The sequence below is a fragment of the Notothenia rossii genome, assembly GCF_949606895.1.
Source record: "Notothenia rossii genome assembly, chromosome: 11".
Classification (NCBI taxonomy): Eukaryota; Metazoa; Chordata; class Actinopteri; order Perciformes; family Nototheniidae; genus Notothenia; species Notothenia rossii.
Window position 1 is genome coordinate 13,413,409 of NC_136910.1, and position 25,207 is coordinate 13,438,615.

General features: G+C 41.5%; 1 protein-coding gene across 8 annotated transcripts in view; it reads right to left on the minus strand.

The window, feature by feature from the left end:
* Window positions 1–7,221: 7,221 nt before the first annotated feature.
* pald1a (phosphatase domain containing paladin 1a) overlaps window positions 7,222–25,207 on the minus strand; it is a 70,320-nt gene continuing 52,334 nt past the window's right edge. For all 8 annotated transcript variants that reach the window (XM_079658514.1, XM_079658512.1, XM_079658510.1 and 5 more), the window contains 2 exons: window positions 17,191–17,346; window positions 7,222–8,661 (listed from right to left, as the gene is read on the minus strand). In XM_079658514.1, coding sequence (XP_079514640.1) covers window positions 8,512–8,661; window positions 17,191–17,346 — 306 coding nt within the window. In that variant the 3' untranslated portion in view covers window positions 7,222–8,511. The remainder of the gene's footprint in view (window positions 8,662–17,190; window positions 17,347–25,207) is intronic.

Genomic DNA, 25,207 nt, shown 5'->3' on the forward strand with positions numbered 1-25,207 from the left:
GCGTCATTCAAAATAAGCACCTCTTCTCGCTTCACCATGGCAAGGAGGGCCGTCTGGTGAGACATCTCACTTCATGTTACTCTGAGAACTGGGGTTACGTAAGTAACCTATAGTTCTCATTCATAACACTCCGTTCGATGTCTCACTATGGGAAATCGTAACTCCCGTATTGCCAGACGAGCTTACCTCGAAAATCACAGGTAGAGCTCTGACTCAGCGGGGAGCCCAGCACTGCTCGGGCCAGGCTGGGAGCAGAGACGTCTAGCCTGTAAAGGCGGACAAAAGTGAGCGGCGAGGACCAGCCCGTCGCTGCACAAATGTCTTGGGTGGAAACACCCTTGAGCAAACAGCCCAGGGTGTAGCCAGACCCCGAGTCTAAAGAGCACTCAACCCAAAGGTGCCCGCAATTTCCGACACGTATAGGCCAAAGCAATGGTCTCCACCATTCGGTGGGAGAACCGTCGCCTAGTAACGGGCCTATCCCTGTAAAGGTTAGCCCAGGACACAAAGAGTCATTATGACACAAAAATCCCTTGATCTGTCCACATAAGTGCATAAGCACGGGCTAGACATAGCAAATTCAACTGCTGTTCCCCGGGGGGACACAGCGGCGAAGAAAATTGCCTCAACGTCAAGTGGGGTATCTGAACCAACCACCTTAGGATAAAGGTAGGGTTGGGCCTCAGCAACACTCTAGTTTGCCCTGGGACGAACTAGGTGCGTGGAGGATGCACAGATAGCGCATGAAGTCACTGACTCGCTTGGCGAATGCCAGAGCCAGTGATTGCACTGTCTTTAGTGACAGATGCTTCATTACAGCTACTCCCAGAGGCTCAAATGAGGTACGAATGAGCCCATCTGAAACCACTGTCAAGTCCCATAAGGACACTAGTGACCTGGAAAATCCTGTGCTTCCAATTAGGTCCTGTGGAAATGATAGAATCACTCCACCGGGACATTGAAAAGAGGTGTGTCCTCTTTTAAGGACATCCTTCCTCCCCATCTTCCACTTTCAGTCACAACGAGACACAGTGGAGGAAACTTTCGCACTCTGAGCAGTGCTCATCGCCCCTCGGGAGACTCACTGTATTCAGATTTCACCACCTACGGGTCAGGTCCATAGGACGAGACACCCCGGGTGTGGGCGAAAACATCGTCCCCCCCGCCCCGGACAGAATGTCCCTGGGGGGGGGGGGGCTGTTATGCCTGACCGCACAGCCACTGATAACTCCCCGCCTGCCAGTACATTACAGGTCAGCACTAGGGGTGTAACAACTAATCGACTTAATCGATTAAAATCGATTACCAAATTAGTTGGCAACTAATTCAGTCGTCGATTCGTTGGTGACGTCATCACATGTGTTCTACACCCCGTTAAGCTCCAACGTTATCGCTCTTTTTTATCTGTACAGGAGAGATTTAAAACATATGTCATATGTATTATTGCTACATAAACATTATATCGCAGTCTTAGTGTCGCCAACTCAGTTTCTAATATGCAATATGACTACAAAATGCGTCTATAATGTATTTTCGATCTTCCCAATTCAGACGAGAGATCTCTCCCCCGCCTGCTTGCGAGGGGGCGGGGGAGTTTACACACACATGCAGGAGATGGCGGAGAGAACGCGCTCCGAGGTGTGGTTAAACTTTAGCCGTCTCGATGTGGACAATGTTCGTTACCAAAAGTGCAATAACAGTTTATCATATAAAGGCGGTAAAACGAGCAATTTGTCTAAACATTTAGCAAAAGTGCACCACATTCAGACGGAGGAATGCACCGGGTTCCACTGTCTTTCTAGTAGCTCTGTAGCCCCGTCCACGAGTAACGTTTCCACGTCAGGTGTTATGTATGCTAGCAGCAACACACAGAGTTAACTCAGTTATAAAAACATAGGTTAATGATTAGAGGTAACTGAGTTATTTTGTTAAAGTTTCAGCTATTCTGTTTACAGTTCTGTCATCACATTATTTAATATGATTTGTTAAAACATTGTTGTTTCTTTTGATGTGAAATATTATGCATTTAATTAAAAATAAAAAGCAATGTTAGTTTTGTTCACAATTTGTTTAGTTAGTTTACCTTATTTCTTGTCAAAAGAACCGTTAATACTATCGTTAAAAGGACCAGATCGATAAGCAGTATTGATATAAGTAGTAGTACAGTTAAAACCTTAACGATCCGAATAATCGATTAATCGTTTCATTAATCGATAGATTAATCGATTATCAAATTAGTCGTTTGTTGCAGCCCTAGTCAGCACGGAACTGTCAGGATCAATGCGTGGTGCTGTTCTCTCACTCTGGTCAGAGATGGGTTCTCAGAGCCAGGGGTGGGAATGTGTGCGGGGGAACCGGAGGTCAAACGTGCGCGAGTACGCCTACGCCAAACGGTGCGTATTAGACCACGCATTGACAGAACAGCTGATAATGAGCATAATCTTTTTAATGCAAACAGATCTATAACGGCTCAGCCGCGACACACCCACAGCTGACTCACAACCATTTGATGTGAAGTCCAGTCTGCATATGGTGATACGCCTCTGGGCAGCAGGGGTGTCCCGAGGTTCATCACAACTGGTGCATGTCTCACTCTCGAGGAGAGGAGGCGACCGCGGCATTACAAGATCAGTTTGCATGCCAGCATGTAACTGGGCAGAACGCAAAACCTCCTTAATGGTTTACATACGATATTGTTGTATTATCCATCCTCACGAGGGCATGGTGTCCTCTGAGAGAAGACATACGCCGTTTTAGGGTGGGGAACACCGCTAAAACTCTAGGTAATTTACGTGCGACAGTTGGAGGTTCCTGTTTTTTTCAGAAAACAGCGAGGAGATGTTGAGGGCCCTGGTGGACAACGCTGCGGCTTTGTAGGCTCGATCCGCCAGTATGGACTGCAGTCGGTCCGCCTTCAACGGTAGCGTGGGGTTCCTGCTCGGTGCAGACGTCATCCTCTGGAGGAGATGAGCTGCCAGCAGCGGTTCCATTGGCGGTATGCGGAGCAGGCCCGAGCCTCTCCATACCGTCACAGTCCAGGGAGGACGCACCCTGGATTGGGGCCTTGTTACTGTAGGGCCGGTCTCTCCAGGAGACCGACACCTCATCCAGCAACTCTGGAAAAACCGGCAGGAGTTGCCTCTTTCTCCTCGCTGCTTGGGGCACATTTTTCCCCTCGTAACGGGACCTAGAGGTCTCCTTGGCCATCTCGGGCCATGAGATGTCTAGCCTGGATGCAGCACGTTGGCACACGGCCTGCAGGTCCACGCTGAGACATGGCGAAGCTGGTGTGCTGTCGCCTGGGGGAGCAGCCATCGCTCCCGGCATTGAAGCCCGAGCTGGTGGCATGAAGACGTCCTCTTCTTGCTCATCTGAGTCGGAGAGTAGGAACTCAGAGGAATCCTCTTCGTTCTCCACGCCTTCCGACTCAAGGATATCGTCCGCGAGTGTGGCCATGGTGAGATCCAGCTGGGAGCCCCAGCTTGGCGTAGCCAGGGGTCCCAATCTCACGTCTCTCGCTGCTACCGAGTTCCAGCCTGACTCAGGGCGGGACTTTGGCTTCGCAGCTGCCGCCGTAGATGAACCCCAGACCGACACAGTGCGGGGTTCGACTTTAGCGGTGGGTGCCCTGGGATCCCATGCTCGCCAGGTTAGCTTGGCTAGCTAGCCGACGGCGGAGGCTCTTTCGGGACAAGCCGGAGCAATGTCCGCACGAGCCGGGGATATCGACAGCCTCCTGGGCGTGTTCCAGCCCGAGGCAGGACGAGCAGACCTGGTGTGTGTCTGTGTCCGAGATTTTGAACCCACAGCCACAGAGCCTTGCAACTGAGTTCCCGGCTCCTCTGGTGTGAGGGAGAGAGGCGTCCATCTTGCCTGCCGTGGTGACGGCGTGGAGAGGGCCCGCTCTCAGCAGCAAAGTTTCCGTCGAAAAAATCTAACAACTCGTCCTTAGTCCGGAGAAAAGCGGCAGCGTAGATTTATTTCCGAAAGGGGTATTAACTGGTGTGTTAATACTCCTTAATTATTTTCTTCTCTGGTATGAGAATAGAAGAAAACGTCCTCGCCGTTGTGGTATCGATAGCGAGGGAGACAAGCTAGCGGCGTGGTGTGCAGCTAGCTTGAAGTCAAAACCTTACCTCTCGATTTCCGGAGAAAAGGAAAAAAGGTGAGGTCGAATGTGGTACTAACTGGTGTGTTAGTACCAACAATCTTCTCTTCGAAGAATATCTAAGGGTAGCTCGCGAGCGTCCGTCGACTGAATTTAGCTAGGATAGCTTGGTTCCGTCTGTGGACAGTTAAGCTGCGCGGCTGCCGATAAAGAGATGTGCTCTGAAGCGAGAAGAGGTGTTTGAATGACGCATGCGTCGTGGCGCAAGCTACTTATAGGGGGTGGATTCCCTGACGATGACGTCGAGATCACCCGCCAATCAGAATTGGCGTAATGAGATTGATGCTTCTGATTGCTCCGCGATGAGGCGCATCCCATAGTGAGACATCGAACGGAGTGTTATGAATGAGAGCTAATAAACAATTAAATATATATTGTTGTAGGCCCAGCAGTATCGCCACCATGTGGTCATTTATATACAACATAAAGCCTTAGGCCTCATCTTGATCCACAAAATGTAGATTATATTCACCCTGGATTTTGGAGTTCAAGAAAGATGTTATAGCAAAAAAAGTTATCCTATTTTTACTTTTCACTCACTCCTTTAACACATTTTAGCCATTATCACCATTTGGTAAAATCAAATGTTGTAATTCATACACTTATCCTACAGTTGGCTATCAGGTTTTGAAGGAGAGATGATTTTTGACGATATCTGTCAGAACCCTGTGACCAGAGTTGATTGAACACAATTACCACTTAAATTGATTTATAGATTTTAAGAATCTGTTGCAAAATGTGATGTACATTACAAGATTGTTATTCACTTTTTTTTTTACCTTCAATACATATACAACTGGGTGGTCATAAGTCTGACTCGGGGTTGGTTTTTGAAGGTTCAAGTCCAAGGCAAATCTAATGTCTGTCAGAGCAAGTTCAAGTTAAGTCAGAGGTCTTTAGGAAGTTATAAGTTTTCGAGTTTTAAATGAATATTCCTTTTTTTCCTCAACAATGCTGTTCAAATAGCCAGAGACCAAGGGCCATAGGTTAGTGGAATGCAAGCTAGGCAAAAATAAATACAGACCTATTTATAAGACCTCAAGGTCAACCACCAAAATAGTGATGTTTCCATGGTAACAATCTGTGACACCTGCTACTGTAAAGCATGCCATCATCATGGTTGTCCGTCACAATGTCTGAACACAAACCCCTATTTACAACCAGAGTTCAGGCATTGCTACTTTTATGACTCACTCATTAGTGGCTCTGCATTAGGCCTCTGCTAACTTCATCAGCTTCAGCTCATACAAAATAATTAATCACGTTTTCTTCATACAAGGGCATCTAAATAGGAATATTTGATTGGATATATTTTTGGAGGTAAAAAAAAAAAAAAAGCATTTAAAAGCTCTATCGATTCAATCAATATTTTCTATCCTGCTAGTGGAGCCTTTTCATTATCTTGTTCAGTCGGGTGTGTAATACCTGGCCTATCAGGAATTGCCTATTATTGCCCAGAGTCAATTGAGGCCTAGGGATGTATATTAGATTTAAGAACATCCCTTTAAAGATATTTTTCACCGTATTGCTAATAATGTTTAATCCCGGAGAGCATGTATGAGTCTCAGAGGTGTTTGTAATGCTGCCTTTATCCACACAAACACAATCAAAGAGGACGGCGGTGCACACATACACCCCTCACACCGGCACCATGCCTCCTCTCCTGAGCAGCTCTCTCATCTCCAGAGGGAAGCTTTTAACATGAAGTTCATTACATCCCCTCTCGCTGCTCACCTCTCAATGCCACTCTTTGTCCAGCGTAATCTCGGGATCCTTCAGAACCGCTAGCTTGAGTTTCACATTGGGGAGTATCTCAATGAGTCTGGAAAGCATTTCAAAGGCGAGGGGCCGCTATATCATCCAAGCATGGTCCTCATGTCCAGAGCTTATCTTGACCCGGAGTCAAGTTGGCCACATGCTGCAACTGAATAGCCCCTCTCCATAGCCCAATGTTGTTTTAACCAATTTGTCTGTTGGTGGTGAAACAGACACTGTGCTGTATAAAAGTGTGTGTTGCAGAGCATTTATCTAATAAATCTCCCAGACACCTAACAAAGAAGGATAAAGCAGCCCCATAAACTGAGATGATGTGGAAAGGAAACAAGTGTAACAAACTATAAAAAGAATTGTTTCAATCCTGACCACTTGGTTTCCATTTACAATAATCCAGGATAGGCTGTGGTGTGATAAAATCTTAACAACTTCCGTGCTCCCAAAGATAAGCCTGCTATGCACTTACAATACGGGAAGTGATCTGGGATATCAACCTTTCAAAGCAGGCCAGCAAAGCCAAGTGAGCTTCACTGATGTGCTGTGCGGGGGCTTTTAATCCCAACACAGCCCTCCATTCTTGTGAGATTGACCATCTTTTTTTTTTTAATTAAGAGCCTACCTGTCCACATCAAAAGGTAACTCAGATTAGTCGTTTGATCTGCCTAAGCTCTTTATTACTGTATATGGAATATGTTAAGATTTCAGCCTAACAATGAATCATCTGTTTAGTGTAAATGCGTGCTGCCTGATGCTCATAACCTGGTCTGATCTCTGAGGCTGGCGCTGACATAAAACAAAGAGGCCGCCCGGATATACGAGCAGGTTCTTAGCAGTGCGTATCTAGAGCAAAAGATGCTGCCGAGATAAGGAGGAAAAAGACAGGAAGCCAAGGAGGGAAGAGACAATTATTTGGCTCCGTTGCTGTATCGGAAACTTCAATGAAACATTGCATAGTGGACAGTTTTGTGTAATATATCCATGCTCAGAAAATCCATCCACTAGAAGGTCAATAATAAAATGATAAAAAAAACAGGCAAAGGCTGTTAAATCTATTTTAATTTTTTTATTTTAACCTCCAAAAAAGAAAATAATTGGAACATGCAGTGAAAGATGGCAAATGCATTTCTTCTATTTAAAAAACATTAAATTGACAGCATAGCTACGTTAAGGTATGAATACCTGCACAATTTCCATTTAAATTTCTCAAATAGTCTAAATCAATTATATACAGTGCAAATGTTTGATACATTGACAAAAGAAAAGTATTAATAAGAGGCCTCTGGAGGAAAGATGTTTTTTATTTCTTTTCTGGCTTATCTTTCTGGTTTTAAGGCCAGATTCATGTTTTTTTTAAAGCACACTGTGAGCTACTTTACAACCAAACACACATTAAACAATATCAAAACAATAATACAAAAAGGTTATAGGACTTTTAAACAAAAATTGGAACGTGAAGAAAACGATGGTCTAATGCTACCCTGATTGGCTTGCAATGCAATTATACTTTATTGTCCTGTGAATTCAGTGAATCATTCAGCATTTGTCTCATTCCATTGATGCCACTTTCCACTTGCCACATGAGCTACAGTTGTTAAAGGGAATATTTACCAAGCATAACACACATGAATCTCTGGGAAAACGGTCAGTGGTCAGGTAGCATTGTGGCTAATGTAGGCGCCAGATTTTAACAGGGAAGAAGAATGAGTGGAATACAAAGACAATATCTCATCTTATGTTCTTAAGGAAGTGGTGTTATCATTGCATGGTTCTTCTTGTCATAAAAGTTAATACATAGACACATTAACAGCTGTAAAGTCAAATGAAACTAACATTAAAATCCTGACATGATGTACTGTTAGTACCTGTATCATGACATGTGTACAGTATATAAACGTAGAAATAATTGACACATTTCTGGTGTTTTGCTCTTGCTAAAAAAAACTTGCAAAGATCCGATAAAGGAAAACTCAAAGACACTTTTAAATAAAAGCTTTCATATGTACACAGGGAGCCCTCTCAAAATGGGAAAAGCTCAAGTGGAACAACTGCACAGCCCCTGATGACAGCTGTGCTTCGACAAAAAGGACAGGGCTCAAGCAAGATATCAGGTCACACGACAGCAAACAGTGACTTACAACCAAAATTGTTGGCTGACAACACAGTGGAATTTGCTCCTCTCCTCCATAACAGCATTTAACTCTCCTTGTTCCAACAAGAGTCTTTGAGGGCTGTTTCAATTTCAAAAGTGAATACATGTTAAAAAAGATAAAAAGATAACTAAATATTAGTACATTGAAACTCTATGTTCTACCATTTATTAAGAAAAAAGGCAAAGGCACAAATATCAACTTCTAATATAGGAGCAACATTCTGCTAAACTCAAAATTGAAATGGCTAAAATGTTTTTAACATTGCAGGTTTGTTTGAAAGAAAAAAAAAGAAAGAAAACAAACAATAGATAAGGTGAAGATATGCATGATACAGGGGTAAATATAAAAGGCATACTATTGTTAATGTCTTTTATTCTGAAAAGCAGAGTACTGTTTTGGTGCGTTCACAGTGATCCTCCCTCAGATGAACTCCCCTCGGAAAGGAAGTGACTGAATGTTCTGCTGTTGCCAGCGGCAGCGCAGCCTGGCCAGCGGCGTGTCCCTCGGGTTTTCAAACTCTGAGAAGCCCAGCTGGTTGAGGATGTCATAAACTCCGGCTCTGGCGGCCACCTACCACAGAAACACACGAAATGTTAATGAACGGGCAGCACAGCCAGCCAGGCTTTTTTATTTGTTAGTCATGACCACACAAACACTCTGACCACCACTTCTTCAGCATGTTATCTGATGGTTTCCGTGCAGCTGTTACAGTGGAACAAAAGGAAGCTACTGTAGGGTTTGGAAACAACAAGAAGGGGTAGAAGTATTGAGAGCCTTCAATTTAGTAAAAATACCATGTGAAAAAACAACGATATTGTGACCCAGTTTTATGTACAGGAGCTCTCCTCTGATTTTACACATCAATTTGAGCTACTGGTTACAAAAATGACTTTAAGAATGAATTTTTGTCTTCTGTGAGTTCGGAGTAAGCTTTCTAAAGACTCAGAAATAATGTTAAGTTCATGGAGATCTCATCAAGGTCATCTCAGCTCAGGTTCAAGTAATCAGAAAACTTGCATTACAAACTGGTTATTCCGAGGAGAAAGACTTTTACTAAGCAAAAGATGCCACTGAATTGCATCGTGGAAAATGTAGGATCTAGCATTTTGGGGGAAAAACCTATAACTGATAGCCAAAATCAGGAAATATTGGGCTCTGATGCTTCCAAGTTGCTCACAATTCTCCAATGTTTTCCTTTATTACAATAATATACATGTATTGGCAGCACCCAGGGAATGAAATTAGCACCCTCCACCATGCCAGGTTTTTAGGTCACATGATGCATTTTTACTGTCTGGTACTGCTGACTCAGTGTTGACAATTATATGGTGGTTCTATGGTTTATCATTCATTTTTTTTAATCAAAAATCTTTCACCCGTAAGGTGTTGGGGTGCTAATCTAGAAATTGCAACAGAGCACTTGAACACTGGAATCACAGCTCTATTTAAGTTTAGTGGCAAAAAGTCGACCAACTACAGCTCTTTTCCAATAAGAAATCTAAAGAAATGCATCTTATTTTACTTTCAGAAAAACAAGTAGGATAAAAAGAAAAAAAGGACAATTGCTATTTAGTATTTGCACAGGATACATAGGTTACCCTGCGCTGCAATAAGCAGGAGCGATAACATTATCCCTCAGCAGTAAGGTACTAGAAATATTCTTCCATAGTTTATGTTAATTGTTTTATGGCAGATGCAAGCACGAAGAGTGTGTCATAGCATTTTGTTTGCCCAATAAAATAATATGATTACAAAAGATACTTGTTTAGTAGTCCCACAATAGGGACATTTGCATCATTATGAGTTATTTAAGGAGCAGCTGTACACATGTTTTGTACATGTATCATAGCGACCTTAAGAATCAACAATTTTTCTTTATGGTAGCAGCGGTGCAGTGAATGTATAAACAAAATTGAAGAATATTCATGAGAATATTCAAGAGAACATCCATATGTACGACCCAAGTTAAGTGTTTACCACTGAAATATAGGGAACTACGTGTACAAACTTAACACAATATCTGAATATTGTACTTGTGTGCCCACTTGGGAACAACACCATGGAAACGGTATATGTTATTCTGTTTGTCTTTGTTTCAGTCATAGCTGAATGAATGAGGAGAGAGTGGAAAACGGCAAGATGTCTCTCCCTCCAGAGAGAGAGAGAGTTCAGTGTTTGTGTTACAGAGCATGTCACACTGACTAATGCTCTGCTCAGGTTTTCAAACACCATAGGACTGATGGGAAGCACCCCGGACAACCAGAAACATCTGGCCATAAAGCCAAACAATACAAACAAATAGAAGGGAAAAGTCTGGAACACTGACTTCCCAGCAAAATCTTTAAAGATTGAATACCCCATTAGAAGTGCCACAGCTTGCACAGTTTACCCTGAAGGACAGGGCATTGAGAAATCATGCTTGCCTGGTGTTTCCAGACAATACATTTGATAGAAGAGTATATGACACACTTATACAGTGTAAGGTCAAATCCATCGATCTGTGTATTGACTTTCTCATCACAACCCATTTAAAAAGGAAACAGCAGCTGTTGGCTGGTTTGTAAGAACCCAGAAGACATTCAGGGCATGACTCAGCATAACGTGGCCTCAGACACATTGCCAATTTACCCTCCCTCTCTTCGTCTCAGACTGACAAGAAGTCTGAAACATGTTGTGAGAAAATTCAGCGAGGGAAGGGATGTTTAAATAAGGGCATTATTGGTGGATTTTTAATTTTACACTAAAGGATCGTGATTATGTTCATTTTAAAAGGCACTTTCATGTCATGTTTAATGCTGAGAAGGACATAATGGAACAATGAACAGGAATAATAGTATCAAGATATCCCTTTCACTAACAATGATTATTGCCTAGCTGGCCAGCCTGGTGCAGAAATAAACACAAGGCACCGCAGAGTGCGCTCCAGATTGGCTACTTGCTGACAAGGCAAATTCAAAAAGTACAACAGATATCACGTAACAAGTTTAAAGCTGGCCTCAGTCTTGTCAGCGGTCTAACTAAGATCAAATAATCATCCAGCTTTTATTTGGCGTCTTAGTTCAGCTTAATGAACACATAAACACATACACTGATGTACCTTTCAGCACAACATGTTTGCTTTTGACGTTTTCCTGGATTGCTGCCAGCATGACTGCTGTACAGTACGACCGCTCTCTGGGAACAACTCAGTGGGATCGGCTGAACCATTAGTCAGTGAATGGGACTCCCACTAGGGCTGGAGCTATTAACCAGGATATTTAACCTGACTCATCTACTCCACAGCACAGCGGTCTCAAAAAACATGAGACAAATGTGACATGGTGAAAACAGGATGTTGGGGAGGTTGAGATGGAGAGGGAAAGATATGACATGTAATCTCTCAGGAACAGAGGGCGTTCACATACACTGAACAAAAATATAAACGCAACACTTTTGTTTTTGCTCCCATTTTTCATGAGATGAACTCAAAGATCTAAAACATTTTCTACATACACAAAATAACCATTTCTCTCAAATATTGTTCACAAATCTGAAAAAAAAAATCTGTGATAGTGAGCACTTCTACTTTGCCGAGATAATCCATCCCACCTCACAGGTGTGGCATATCAAGATGCTGATTAGACAGCATGATTATTGCACAGGTGTGCCTTAGGCTGGCCACAATAAAAGGCCACTCTGAAACGTGCAGTTTTGCTTTATTGGGGGGGTCTGGGGGAGTCCGAAAACCAGTCAGTATCTGGTGTGAGGGTTAGGGTTAGGGTAATGTTGTGAATCGAGTGGCCCGTGGTGGTGGTGGGGTTATGGTATGGGCAGGCGTATGTTATGGACGATGAACACAGGCCACTCGATTCACAACATTACCCTAACCCTAACCCTTTGTTTGTCGGTCCATGCACTACGCATTTCAGTGGTTTTGGGTTGGAAAGGAAATGTAACCAATCAGATATTTTTCAACCAATCAGGTGTGAATGTCTACAGAAGGTCCAGTTGTGATAGACACGGTTCGCCAGTTCGTTCACTTTAAACTTGCTTAAATAAAATGAATAACATCACTGTCGGGGGCTTGTTCTTACCCAGGGTGCTGCTGCGGTGACAATATATGGTAAAGCAGCAAATTGATATATCTGTACACAAATTAGAACAGATCAGATCTTTGATGGTAAATCGCAGGAGGCCTTGAAGTTATTTGTGTGCGGTGACAACATTTCTAGTTGGAAAGATGCCTTTCATGCTGAATTGAAGAGATCACAAACGCCAATACTCATTAGCTGCTGCAGCGGCTGGGGAGGTGCAGCGTAACGAGGGGGCGCTGGTCTTTCCCACAGTCGGCTATCTCAAAGGCAGCACATACCGGGCCTGTGCAGGGGGACAGGGAGGCCTCTGTGCCACACATCAAAACAGCTGGAGTGACTGATAGGGTACCTCTCCTGCAGGCATCCCTGGTATGCACTGTACACAAGTCTGGCCATTGTGTAAAAAGGGCCACGTTTTGGATTAGCAAACATGGATTTCAATTCCAATAGCTCCTCTGATGTTTCTTCTCTGATCTCACTACATGGCCACGAGGCAACGTGGGCTAATGACGCTAGGGACAATATTTACTTAATGTGCACACATGTGGCTTTAAGCATTTTATTCAAAGACGTATTGCTGCATGGTTTTGATCCTGCAGTAAAACAACACAACAGCCACTGTGGTCAAACAATCAGACTGAACAGACCAAACAGGTCAGAGGCTCTGTATCAGCTGGCACAGGCTGCTGCCCCGCATGACTGGGAACACTGTGCTCCTGCTTTTAGTCGCTGCAGAGATGAAATGAGTCCATGCACACACACAGGCACACAGGACAGGATGCAGGACAGACTGTACCGCTCAGATCTGGCAGGTTGTGTAATCATGGCTTCAAATGCATCACCAGTGCTGGCGATGACCCCCCAACTGCCGCCCCTGGCGTCGCAGTGGGTCATTAATGATCCTGCCGCGGTCAATGGTGATAGGCTAATGATTGTGCCTTCGGGTTGCTAGGGTCAGATTGGTTGAGCCGCTGCCAGATTCAGCTGAAACCGGGCCACTGAACACATCACAACACTGACTGTAGCATGTGGGTCACACTTTCTGGCACCATATTTATGTGTGGCTATTTCTTAAAGATGTTAGTGTTTGGAAGGGCATGTTCTTTACATTATTACATTTTTTTAAATCTTATTCAAATGATGCTGTAGCCCTACTTTAGTTTTCCTTTTGAAAACAAAGAGGGAATTATTTGTGATATTCACTTTAACATTATGCAGTGAAGAAAAAGGATTTGAAGGCAGAGAAAAAAGACGTGGCATTATATAATCCAAAACAGGCAGAATGATTTCCATGCTTGAAGCCCTTTCAAAATTGTATATTGCTTTTTCAAAATAGAACAATCTACACTTAGATATCAGGACTTCTGAAAGTCTTCCTTTGCTGACTGAAAATCCACCTGTTTCGAACGCACATTGGTAATTAGGTCTAACAAAAGAAAAAGAAAAGAGAAAATGGTAGTACTTGAAAAGGTTAAGCTCATTTGAAACTAATGCATCAGCACTTCAAAATAGTTTGGCTTATTTGAAACTAATGTTCTTGCTGTTCTGTTTTTATCCTTTTGGTTTAGTGCATTTTCTGTCGTTTTGGATAATAGCTTCAGCTAAATGTAATATAATGTCTTAATGTGTTCCGTCTCTCATGGGCACAGAAATCAATCAGAATACAAAGCTCATTAAAATGACACCTAATGCTGACCCTAAGCCAAAGACGGTAGTTGCCACAGCGACTGTCCCCCCCCACCCCTCACAGAATCTGACAGGTTTAAGTTAATTTAAAAACGAATTGGGTTAACTGTAGGACATTTTGCCTGTAGGAAGAAATTCAATTTATTTTAATGGTATGTTTGGGGAGATCTTTTGTGCTCAATACTTCGCTGTGTTCCCGGAGATGTGCTGTCAATCAAACAAGTTTCTCTGCAGTGACAGGTTTCACTGTACAGAATGTTTCTTTCCATTCAGTGAAAACCACTGCTGCTGCTGAAAATGAATATTAAGAATATATAATATACATGCCTGTAGATGACTTTCACAATATTTCACCAAATCAATACAGCTGAAGTCCACAATGATAAAAAGTCTACTACTATAATTACATACAGATGTATTTAATTTTGGGCAGAGGCGGTGGTTTGTCTGCAGTGAAAGGAAACAAACCATTTCAACCTGTCACAAAGCAGACCCTTGTTTGATTGACAGGAGATCTGTTGGAACAAAACTGTTGAGCACAAAAGATGTTGCCAACCATTCAAATAAATACCATTTATTCCTACAAGTAATAGGGAGCAATTCAAGCAAAAGGTTAACCCCAAAAAAATGTAGAAATTGACTTGAACTGTTCAGTTTCTGAGAGGGGAGACAGTCGCTGTGGCAACCACAGTCATTGGCTTAGGGTCAGAATAGGTGTCATTTTAAAGAGCTATTATTTCTGATTGGTTTCTGTTCCCATGAGAGACTCTTCTTCAACAAAGATGTATCTGAAACAGAACATAGACATTTCAAAATCTATTGGTTTGAATTGGTCTGCAAAGGCTCACATGTTAGTTCCCCTGCCCTTTACATACAGAATCAAACATAACTCCCACAATATTCTCAAAACTAAAGAAAACCACAATTGAAAGCAGCACTATTATACATTTTGAGCTTTTCCGTTTCCTGTCGTGTGTTATAAAGGTTTTTGAGCATGTAAATGGTCTGCGAAGGCTAAATTCCAAAAGGTTCCCTCGTGAGGGAATTTGAAAAGTGAGGGAGTGAAAACTGAATTATGGACACAATTCAAAATGCTGATATCTATCTAGATACAAATGGATGTGTAAGCTAAGATTCATCTGGACAAACATGATATTTATAATTCCAAATTAACATAATGTAAAGTTTGATGTTAGAACGCAATTATAGTCAAATTGTTTGACAATCGACACTGCGTTTTCTTGTGTCCATACAAAGTGACAACATGCAAAGTAAATCACTAACACCCACAAATGTACAGATAGCTATATGCAGCTTAGCATCATCTTCAAACGCAGGGAGTTTTTTCTTCCTGTATCAATAATATCCTCTTAACAACTGAAGAGCCGGAAGTGTTGACTGGAAGTGGCTGTCTCATAATTTCATGGACAGAACAAGAACAATTTAGCCCTGAAATACTCTGAGCACATCTCAAATATAATGGCTAGTAAATGGCCCTTCAGGGCTATTGGAGCGCTGGCTGCTAATGGCCTGAACCTTTCCCCTTCCTTCATGGCGTTTGTACCTTCAAGTGCCATACAAGTCAGATAAGTGGACCTAATTATTTGCATTTTTCCAAGCAATTTCTTGAAGATGGGCAAGTGTTTGGTTTGTATGTACTGCTTTTATTGCATTTTATTGGCTTGCTTTTTATTATGAGAGTGACTTTTTAAATCTATCTTGTAATAACAGTGTTTTCTGTTGCCTGCCCTACAGTAGAGCACCCTGTGTGCACGCTTGTATTTTCTCACTGCATAACTGGTCCATTAGAGTCACTCTGGTGCACCGCATATATTTGCTATTCATAACAGGAAGAATATTCCCTGATTGACCGTGCATACTTCTGTGACAATTGTTTTCACAGCTATTGTTCCAGTCTATTTTGGAATTCGCATTTTTCTTTAGAGAGTTTATTCCACCTCAATAAGGACAAAGAAGGAAGAGATTTCCAATCAATGATTTTCAAATATTTGAGGCATTTGGCACCATATCTCCAGCCCGCCGGCTCCTCGCACATAACACGAGAACATTTGTGAACTAGAACTGCTTTTAGCAAAAGTTTTATCGACTCCAGTTTGTCATTTTGAGACGTCAAAAATCCAAATGTCATTATTCAGCCTATAGAAAAAAGACATTGCAAAGATGCTGCTATGATAAAGATATGAATAAAAGAAAACACATGTTAAAGAAATGTTGCTTAGCCTCAGGGCTAAGGTCTGCATAACAAAGGGACAGAAAAAACCTTTTAATTAAAACCAAATGCACACAAACATTAAACAAAACCAGATAATGGATATTATTCAATGACATTTAAAGTAAATCTGTTGAGCTGCAGTTTTATGTTATCAAGCTCAATGTATTCTTTCATCCCACCAAACTTCTACCACCATGTGAGTTTTAAATATTGCAACCAACCATTTCATTGCAGAGTGTGTGTGTGTGTGTGTGTGTGTGTGTGTGTGTGTGTGTGTGTGTGTGTGTGTGTGTGTGTGTGTGTGTGTGTGTGTGTGTGTGTGTGTGTGTGTGTGTGTGTGTGTGTGTGTGTGTGTTTTGGGTACCACTTACTGACTACTCATTTGTTTGGAATGCACATCAATTCTCCACCTTACTGTAGGGTTACAGCTGGCCAAGAGATTAATGTACCAACAAAAACACAGAGCCGAGACATTGTGAAGTTCAGTGTGTGAAGAACCAGGCCACAATAGAACCAGAACCAGCTTGTACATTCTTGCTGGGAGATCCATATGAAACTCTGGTAAACTGGTTCGTACTGGTACAAAATAATATTAAAGAAAAACGTGTTTACCTTCCAATACGTTATTAACACTTAGAGCTTTTGGGAATTAACGGTTTGTTCCTGTGACTATTTTAATGAAGCTGTGAATTATCAGCAAGTCTTCAACGTGTTCAGCAGCAAAGGACAAGGTGTCAAATTAGTCCTGGAGCACCAGGAGATATTTTTGCACCTCAATGAAACTCCTGATTTATTTAATACAGAAAGATCCAACGTGCAAAGCTCTTTTTGTCTTTCAAGGGCAATTAAAGAAAGTCCAGCAGCAGCAATGTGACGCTTCTATCTGATTGAATTGTAATTGCGGCACACGCCAATTCAATTTTAGATCAAATTAATAATGTGTCTTCTATTAAACCACATTATTAATTTGATCTCCTGCTCAGTTGTCAATAATATTCCCAGTTATTTTGTCTGTATTATATCGACATATGAAAGTGTTTCACATTAAAAAAAAGATGATGAATGTGGGATGGAGTATAATAGAGAGTTAGGGCAGAGATCATGTACCTGTTCCATCCAGAGAGTGAATGAGCGCTGCCAAGAGTCTTTTTTCTCCAGATGCAGGTACGTGTTGAAGAGGATGAGGTAAATGTAGCGCTCCAGGTACTGCAGGCTCCTCAGCACCAGCTGCTGACACTCCTTCTCCGTCTTACCACTTTTGATCTGAGAAAAGAGGTAAAGAAAGTTCTTAAAGTACATAAATTTGCCACAAGACAACACTTTCCTTCCCCCATATGGAATCAAAAGTCCGTAGTAGCTTAGGAAGAATAGCCAATGCTAGTGCTAGTGCTAATGGGGATCATAATAAAGAATAAGAATAAGCTTCTGTGTTCTAGATTTGTAATGTGTGAAGCATTAAAAGCTAGGCTTTCGCCGTCTTTTTTTCCCGCTGCTATGGACAATCTGCAATAAAGATATTGATATTGAAGTGACTTATTTTGTATATATTATTTAGTATATATTGATTTTTGTGTTTTTTATCTTAATGTGTACTTATATTATGGACAACAATCAATATATTTGTTGTATTATTCCTAGGTGAATCATACTGTGAGAGGAAGCGGAGGACATACGTGCTGAAGTACATGGCCAAACAGATGTGTTTTCATCTTATATAACATCCTCATTCCTGCCCTGTGTTTCTCCTATATCCCCTCAATGCCCCCACCCCCTCCCCGCCTGCATGGACATTATTTCCGCTTGGCTCCAACATAACATTGTTTATCTTGGTCTGGCTGTGGCCATCAGCTCCACCAACAGAGGGTCTGTGTCCTCTAAACTGAAGGCCCAGTAGCAAACAAAAAAATCAATACCAATTCACATTGCCACTCTCCAACCATATTGAAGATAATGCCTGAATATGTAGATGTGGGACAGCATGGCTAACACGTCTGAAAAGCTTTCAAAGTCGCCCGAGGCCAAACAGCATTTCCTCCTCTTTGCAAGTTTGACATAATTTCTTCAAAGGAGTGACGAGCTGCCGTAGCACATTGCTCAGCATGCTTCATTTATTTAACAAAAAGAATCAAAGCTTGCATTTGATCGTGAGGATAAAAGGTGAGTTTTGTCGTTCCAAACATCAACTCCGATGGATTTTTTGGTAAAATGAGTTGGCAAAAATGGATCTGTAAAATGAATGTTACATTTGAAAATCACAACAAAGAACTCCAAACTTTTGAACATGTAGTTATATTGGTTAGTTTTCTCAGGCTACTTGATGTCAATATGCATCTTAATTAATGTCTAGTGTTTCTATTGTATAGAGGAACCATGCATAAAGACGATTTAGACAATTAGTCAAATCTGTATTTTGAGCAAAGATAGATCTTAAAAAGGAGAAGTTTAATGCAAAATGCACTTTATCCTGGATTTTCAACATAATTGTGTCCCTTGTGGACTCCAAACATGTCATAAAATATTTTCCTCTGCTCCATCCATCAGAGAACGTGTTGTTTGGTAATAAACCATGAATTAACTTAACTTAACTTACTACCTTTCAACAGCGACATTTGTTGATATCGCCTTTTGAGAGGAATTATATCCATCCTGCTCATTCATTCCTGTCCTTTTCTTGAACACGGTCTCTTATCATATTCATTAATCTCTTCTCTATTATTATCAGCTGAGTCGGAAAGCCATAAACATTACATCATTACATATATCAGTTGTTTACTCCCTCTGTCTCCCAAAACCCTTTAACTCTTTTGAATCACTAAACACTATAGTTACACAGCTATTCTTATGATAATCACAAAATAACTGGAATTCATGGTAGCACCCTATAGTCAGAAACACTAGAGGAGTGCAATTATCCGTTGAGTTTATAATCCCGTTGATTATTATTCAAGACAGGATAATAGCACTCTCACAGGACTAATTCACTGTATACAGAACAGGAGGGAAGGGAAAGCTCCTGTGCTTGTCAAGCTTGTGAACAAAGTCATTCAAAAGCATTATGAAATGCTAGTCAACAAAAAATGTGTTCTGCAAACTAAAACGTAGCTCATGGAAAGTCGTGGTGAAGCAGCTCTGCCACGGCACTATACCGTGCCACTTCTCTAGGAGTACGGCTGGTAATTGGGGCTGCTCTTCAGTTACCCACTGTGAGAAGCACCGATGAAAACTCAGACAGGCTTTCATCAATGTGGCGAGTCTTGTCAAGATGTTTTCCCTTTTTGATTTTTCCTCCTCCTTTTTGTTCTGATTGCTTTAGAGCCTTGAGCAACTCCAGAAATTAAGTGAAAAGGCCTGCCATCCAGCTGCGTGGCCGAGTGTGGGGTTTGTGCAGGACTCGATAATATGTCAATCGGGGTTAAGGGAAAGTAATAAGCGGGGCTGAGGTGTAGTGTAGCTCAAAAAACTGTCAGCATTTATTGAGACACTTTCTCCCCAGCAGTGTGTTGTCTGCATCCTGATGGCTGGCCTTGTTTTTGATGGATTAAAATGAATATCTGCTCACATATAAGGGAAGTATATTAAGGACACTGTGGGGGCTGCACAGAGAATAATGAGAGTTTACCAAGTAGGTGGGCTAGCACTCAGGGTAATTTGAAATGTGCACAGTGCTCCATAATACGATCATTCCTGAGCTGAATGACGCAACAGAGAGAGAGGGGGAATGAGTGGGGTTTCCTGTTCATTCCCAAACAGACGTGGTTGGAGCCCAGTTTTCCAAGCATCTGCAGCAGAGCGGAGGAGAAAATACACCTATGCAAACAAAGGATGTGCTGTCTGTTGTCTATCAACCCTCACAGGAAGGAGAAGAAGAAAAAAGCTTATACTTTCTCTAATCTTTCTAAGTTTATATTGACTATAGTGGCAGAGCAGGTGAACACTGGTGAACCCGGTTACCCTGTGCGCCCTGCTACCCCAGGGGGCTTTCAGCATTTCATCCCCCAGCCTGGAAATACACAGTGCCATAGCCTGGCAGCTGTCAGCGCACATACTGAGCGCATAACACACAGTTCAGATCACTTTGAAACGATTACATAATTCACACCTCTACAATCTGCAGAACCATAATTCTGTGGCTGCCATCTGTCTGTCTACATGAAGTGACTGCGCCATATGTGTGGTAGAGCAGCCTCTCATTGTACTCTCAGAAATTCCTTCAAAAACAAAAGACGTGGTGAAGAAACTGGGAATATTACTTTGATTCCATGTTAAAAGACTTGCCTTGAAAGCTTTGGATTTGCTTGGATTACATTTTTGAATCAACATACCATCTGATTTTATAGGCATAAACATTTTGTAATCTGTAAAGAGAAAATAAAAGTGGGGACTACAGCATCCTTGTCTGGCCTTTCGTAAAGAGGTGAGTGGTCATTCCTTGTGTGCTTTTAAAGGTGAAAGGTATTATTCAGCCGACCGCTAAGGTGTGATGATTAACGCCCCTCGGCTCCGAGTGAGATGAGAGTCTGGCCAAACACAAACCACATACCGCTGCTGAGAGTCCAGGAATGCTGGGTGTCTGAGCAGAGCTCTGAGCAAGGACAATGTGAAAGTGAGAGAAGTGGACAGTCGACAGCTTTCTGTCAAAAGTAAAAATGCAATATTTCATATCTACCCGTTTAATGTTAAACTGGATCAAAGCTGGAAATGATTAGCTTAGCCATCAAACTGAAAGCAAGGGGAAACCGCTAACTGATCTGTTTAAGGGTTCAAATCTAAATACATAGTAGCATCTATCAAGTTCAATAATTAACATGTTACATCTAATTTGATGATGGGCACAAAAAACATACTATTATTAAATCAACAAGTTTCAATTCAACGGCCTGACTTTGTGCTAAGCTAAGCTAATCGCCCTGTGGCTTTATATGGAGCGCACTTATGTGTGTTTTGACTAAGATGTCAACCTATTCATTTAAATATTTATAGTTATATCCCTATACTTAAAATATACCTAATGATGTATTTGAGGTTTTACTGACTATGTCTTATAGAGCAAAACTTTTCTTTTTGGTAAGTAAGTGAGAAAAAGGACAGAGGTCAAAGCTTCAAAATCAAAACTGCAGTTCTATCCAACATCTCTTTCCATAAAACAAAATAGTTTTTTGTATAGAAAAATCTATAGTATTTTGCAAAACACCCTAAATTCACTCGATATCTGTTTGTCAGTTATGCAAAAAGTACCACAGGCAACTGTTTCAATCCCAGCCATTTAATCGAAACACGTCAGCCCACGTTCAAATTCCCAATAATCCCAGGATAAGCGTCATAGCCTGCAGCCTGCAGGTGGAGGTGTATTAAAGATAAACACCAGACACTTATGAGACTGCCTGACCCGTGCCCACATCTTGTGTAAACAGGAATCCTGAGTGTCATAAGGTTTGGTTTAAAAGGGTTCCACATGTTGAGAAATCACAAGTCCTTGATGTAAAAGGGTTAACAGTTCAATCTGATGTCATAACAGCACACACTCAAAGAACAGGCAACAATTACAAGTGCATTCATACAAACAGTCTAATTTGAAATCTGAACACACACACACACACACACACACACACACACACACACACGCTGACTGACAGTGATTTGATCAACAGCGTTTGGGCGATTGACTGACATTCCTGACATTATGCTCATCAGGGTGTGTGGGCAACAAAGATTTCTGTCCTGCAGTGAAATTCTCAGAAACCGTTTTCCATTTGTGCGACACACATTGACAGCATCAGTATCCTATCGAGAAATAATTTTGCCTCTTACATAAAAAGCGAGAAAAACATCATCAGTATAGTTGTTGGGACGGCTTTGCTGTGTGTCGGGCACTGTTTGCATTAACACACTCTTACTTAAAGCCATTTAGCTGACTGAACATGTTGAATTAGAATGGGAGGCAGTTGTTCATAAATCAACTGATAAATGAAATAAATGAAGAAGCCAACTGTTGTTAAAAACAAGGCAAATGTGTCCTTCCTCAGATCTGGGATATCGTTTATTGTATTAAAATACAGATGACGGAGGACATCCACATATAAATTGCTAATTTATATTCAAGGTTTATTTGTAGCAGGTCACCGTTCGGTCAACATAAAATGCAATGAGAATAATTTGGGTATTTTTCATCAGTATAAGGGAAAATGTTGGACCTTACATATTTTTGCACCAACTTAACATCAGCACACACTTGTATGATTTTGTTCTAGGTGTTTACATGTACTCTACTGATGTGTTTTTATAAAATAAGGGTTCATCTGTAGAGAAAAGTCATGCATGGCTTTTGGAGGGGGCACCAAAGTTTATTCCCTGAATGGTAGCAGACAAGTATTGAGGGTCAGCCTTTCTGTGGGCTCATTTGGGTGAGGACTGAACTGAGAAGTGCACATTATAGAGAGGACCGTCTGCTTGACATATGGTGCCAATTACCATCTGATGGGGTTGCTGAGGTAAAAAGGCCAATCCATATTGGCCCTTCCCACCAAGGTTTGCACAAGCAGCCATTCATCAGATCCTGCGAGAACACCTCCTACCCAAATCCTAAACCAAACCCCGACCTGTCTAGAGGGACAGGCAGCCTACACATGGCTCCTCCACTCAATGTACAGAGAATTCAAAGTCAAGTATACATTTTCAGGTTAAATTCATTACAAACCAGGGCCCAGCTGGGATTACCGAAAATATTTTCCGTCCAGGATTACTTTTCATGCCAAAACTAACATATTAAAGAGATGTTATATCCAAGATATTTTTAATAAATTAAGAAGTAAAATTATATCAATTCAAATTCTTCCTTTACCATTTGTTTCTTTCTGCAGATCTTTGTCTAAATGGCACATAAAGGCTCGCAAACACTTAAAATGGATTTCACAAGCGACAAACTTCACTCAGACCTATTACTCTGGCTTTTTCTTTGATGCCACATGTCGGGGCTGGCATCAAAAAAGGTTATTGAACCGTACAACTCCCAATTTGGGGAATCACAGTCCCTGCTCAGGCTCAGCTCTTTACTGTCAAACTTGGCTAAACTCTCATTAGTTTAAAGGTCCCCTATTATACTGTTTTTCATCAATATATTATAGGGCTCAGTTATATACAAAATATGTCTCTGAAGTGTTTGGCTGAAATACCAAACAGATCGTGTATTGTAGCATCCCATAATCCCCTCTGTTTCAGCCCTGTTACTTTAGATGAAAATAAGGAACACTCCCCACGCCCATCAGAGATATTTGGTTGAAAAGAACACAATGGTGCTCTAGGAGGAGATTCAGGTGATAAGGTGGGGGGGGGGGTTACCTTGGTTGGTTATTGGCTAATGGTTACACAAGCCAGAAAACCGTTATGACATCATAAAGTGGCCAAAATCTGATCAGCTCATTTTCAGACAGGTTTTTATATAAATGGATCAGGACAAAAAGTGAGCGAATCTTTTTTCCTGAAACTTTCAGATCTCTTTACACAGAGGGGACACATGTTTATGTATAAAAGACATGAGAAAGTGGTTTTGCACAATAGGTGACCTTTAAACCTCACTTATACTCAGTTCACTTAGTGCTAAACTGCAACTTTTGAACATTCGGCTCCACTCACAAATAGTAACATGCATGTTATGGTATGTTGCCAAGATTTTATGCTGCATGTTTAAAAGTGATTGAATCCTTAAAGGCACCCTGTTGTTTTATTAGTAAACAATGTTTACTTGCTAGCAGTCTTCTTCCTCGTCTTTGGTTGTGCATTGCTTTTTTATTGGCATATTCCAGCCCCCTGTAGATCGGTGGAATAATTGAAAAACTATTGTCTAGACTTTATATTGTGTCGCCCACATTTTCGGGGCTTGTGCGTTCTGATGTTCTTGCACAAGCATAACAGCAAGCCGCTCAATGAGTACGGCTCCATAGCGCTTCTAGAGGTCAACAACGCCAAAGAACACCACAAACATTTGGCAAAAACATGAAACTACTTTATTTTTCCCCCTCAAAATGAACACAATTATTTTACAGTCCTACTCTAAACATGAAAAGAATCATTAATTCTTCCACGCGTCTTGCTAGCCGCCTGCCACATAATAATATCAACATACAGGACTTACATCTGGGTAATAACATTAATTAACACCGACCGCTTTTACCAGCCTTTATAACATCCAGTCTCCAAACACATCAAAAGAACCGTACAGCCTTCACACGGATGCTAAATGGGACACCAGATTCATTAAAATGCTCTCGTTTTCCATGCAACTTCAAATTGGCTCATTTTCAGCATTTTTCACAGCTGGTAATTCAAAACATTTTAAAAAGCTTATTTTTAGCCCTGGCATTGTTGAATCTCTTGATCCACCTTTGCAGGTGAAAGCTTTTGTATACGCTTCTATAAAACAGAATTTCTTATATCAATGTTGCTTCCATTAGAAAGGTGATATATATTATCAAGTGTTAGAAATTCCTCCTATGTGTGTTCATCCGCAAGATGCTTGAATATGTGATAGAAGTTTATGAACATATTTCTTATATATTCTTCTGGGTTGAATGATCCAGCATACTGCGTGTATGCTTTTTTGTATATGCACTGCCATTATTTTGAGAGCCATCCACTCACCCAGTCTGCCGCCTGCCAGGTTGGCCAGTAACAAAGCAATCTTAGTTATATATCATCTGGCTTCAAGCTGCAGAACTGATCTTTATGGATCAAGATGGTGCCCAAAACTCATTCTTTTAAAAAAGGGAGCAGAGAAGCCATGTAGCAGCCAGTGAGAGGAGGGGACGGAGATGCCTTTATGTTAATGGTTTCAACAGATTCCAATCCTCTGTCTGTCTTTTTCCAGTCGCTCAGCCACACTACGCTGATTAAATCAAGAAGCCGAGGTTGAGGTGGATTTAAGGGGCAAGCTGCGGCAATCTGCATACTGTATATCGTGATCTATCCATCTAGCCAAGGGCTTGAAAATAATGTGAAAATGTAACTTGGTTTGGACATAGAGTTCAGATACTTTCTCATAACAAGTCTCTAGGGTGTGATCTCTATCAGAATAAATCTAACATATAGATTTAGATTAACCCTACATCTAAGGTTCATCTAATTTATATTA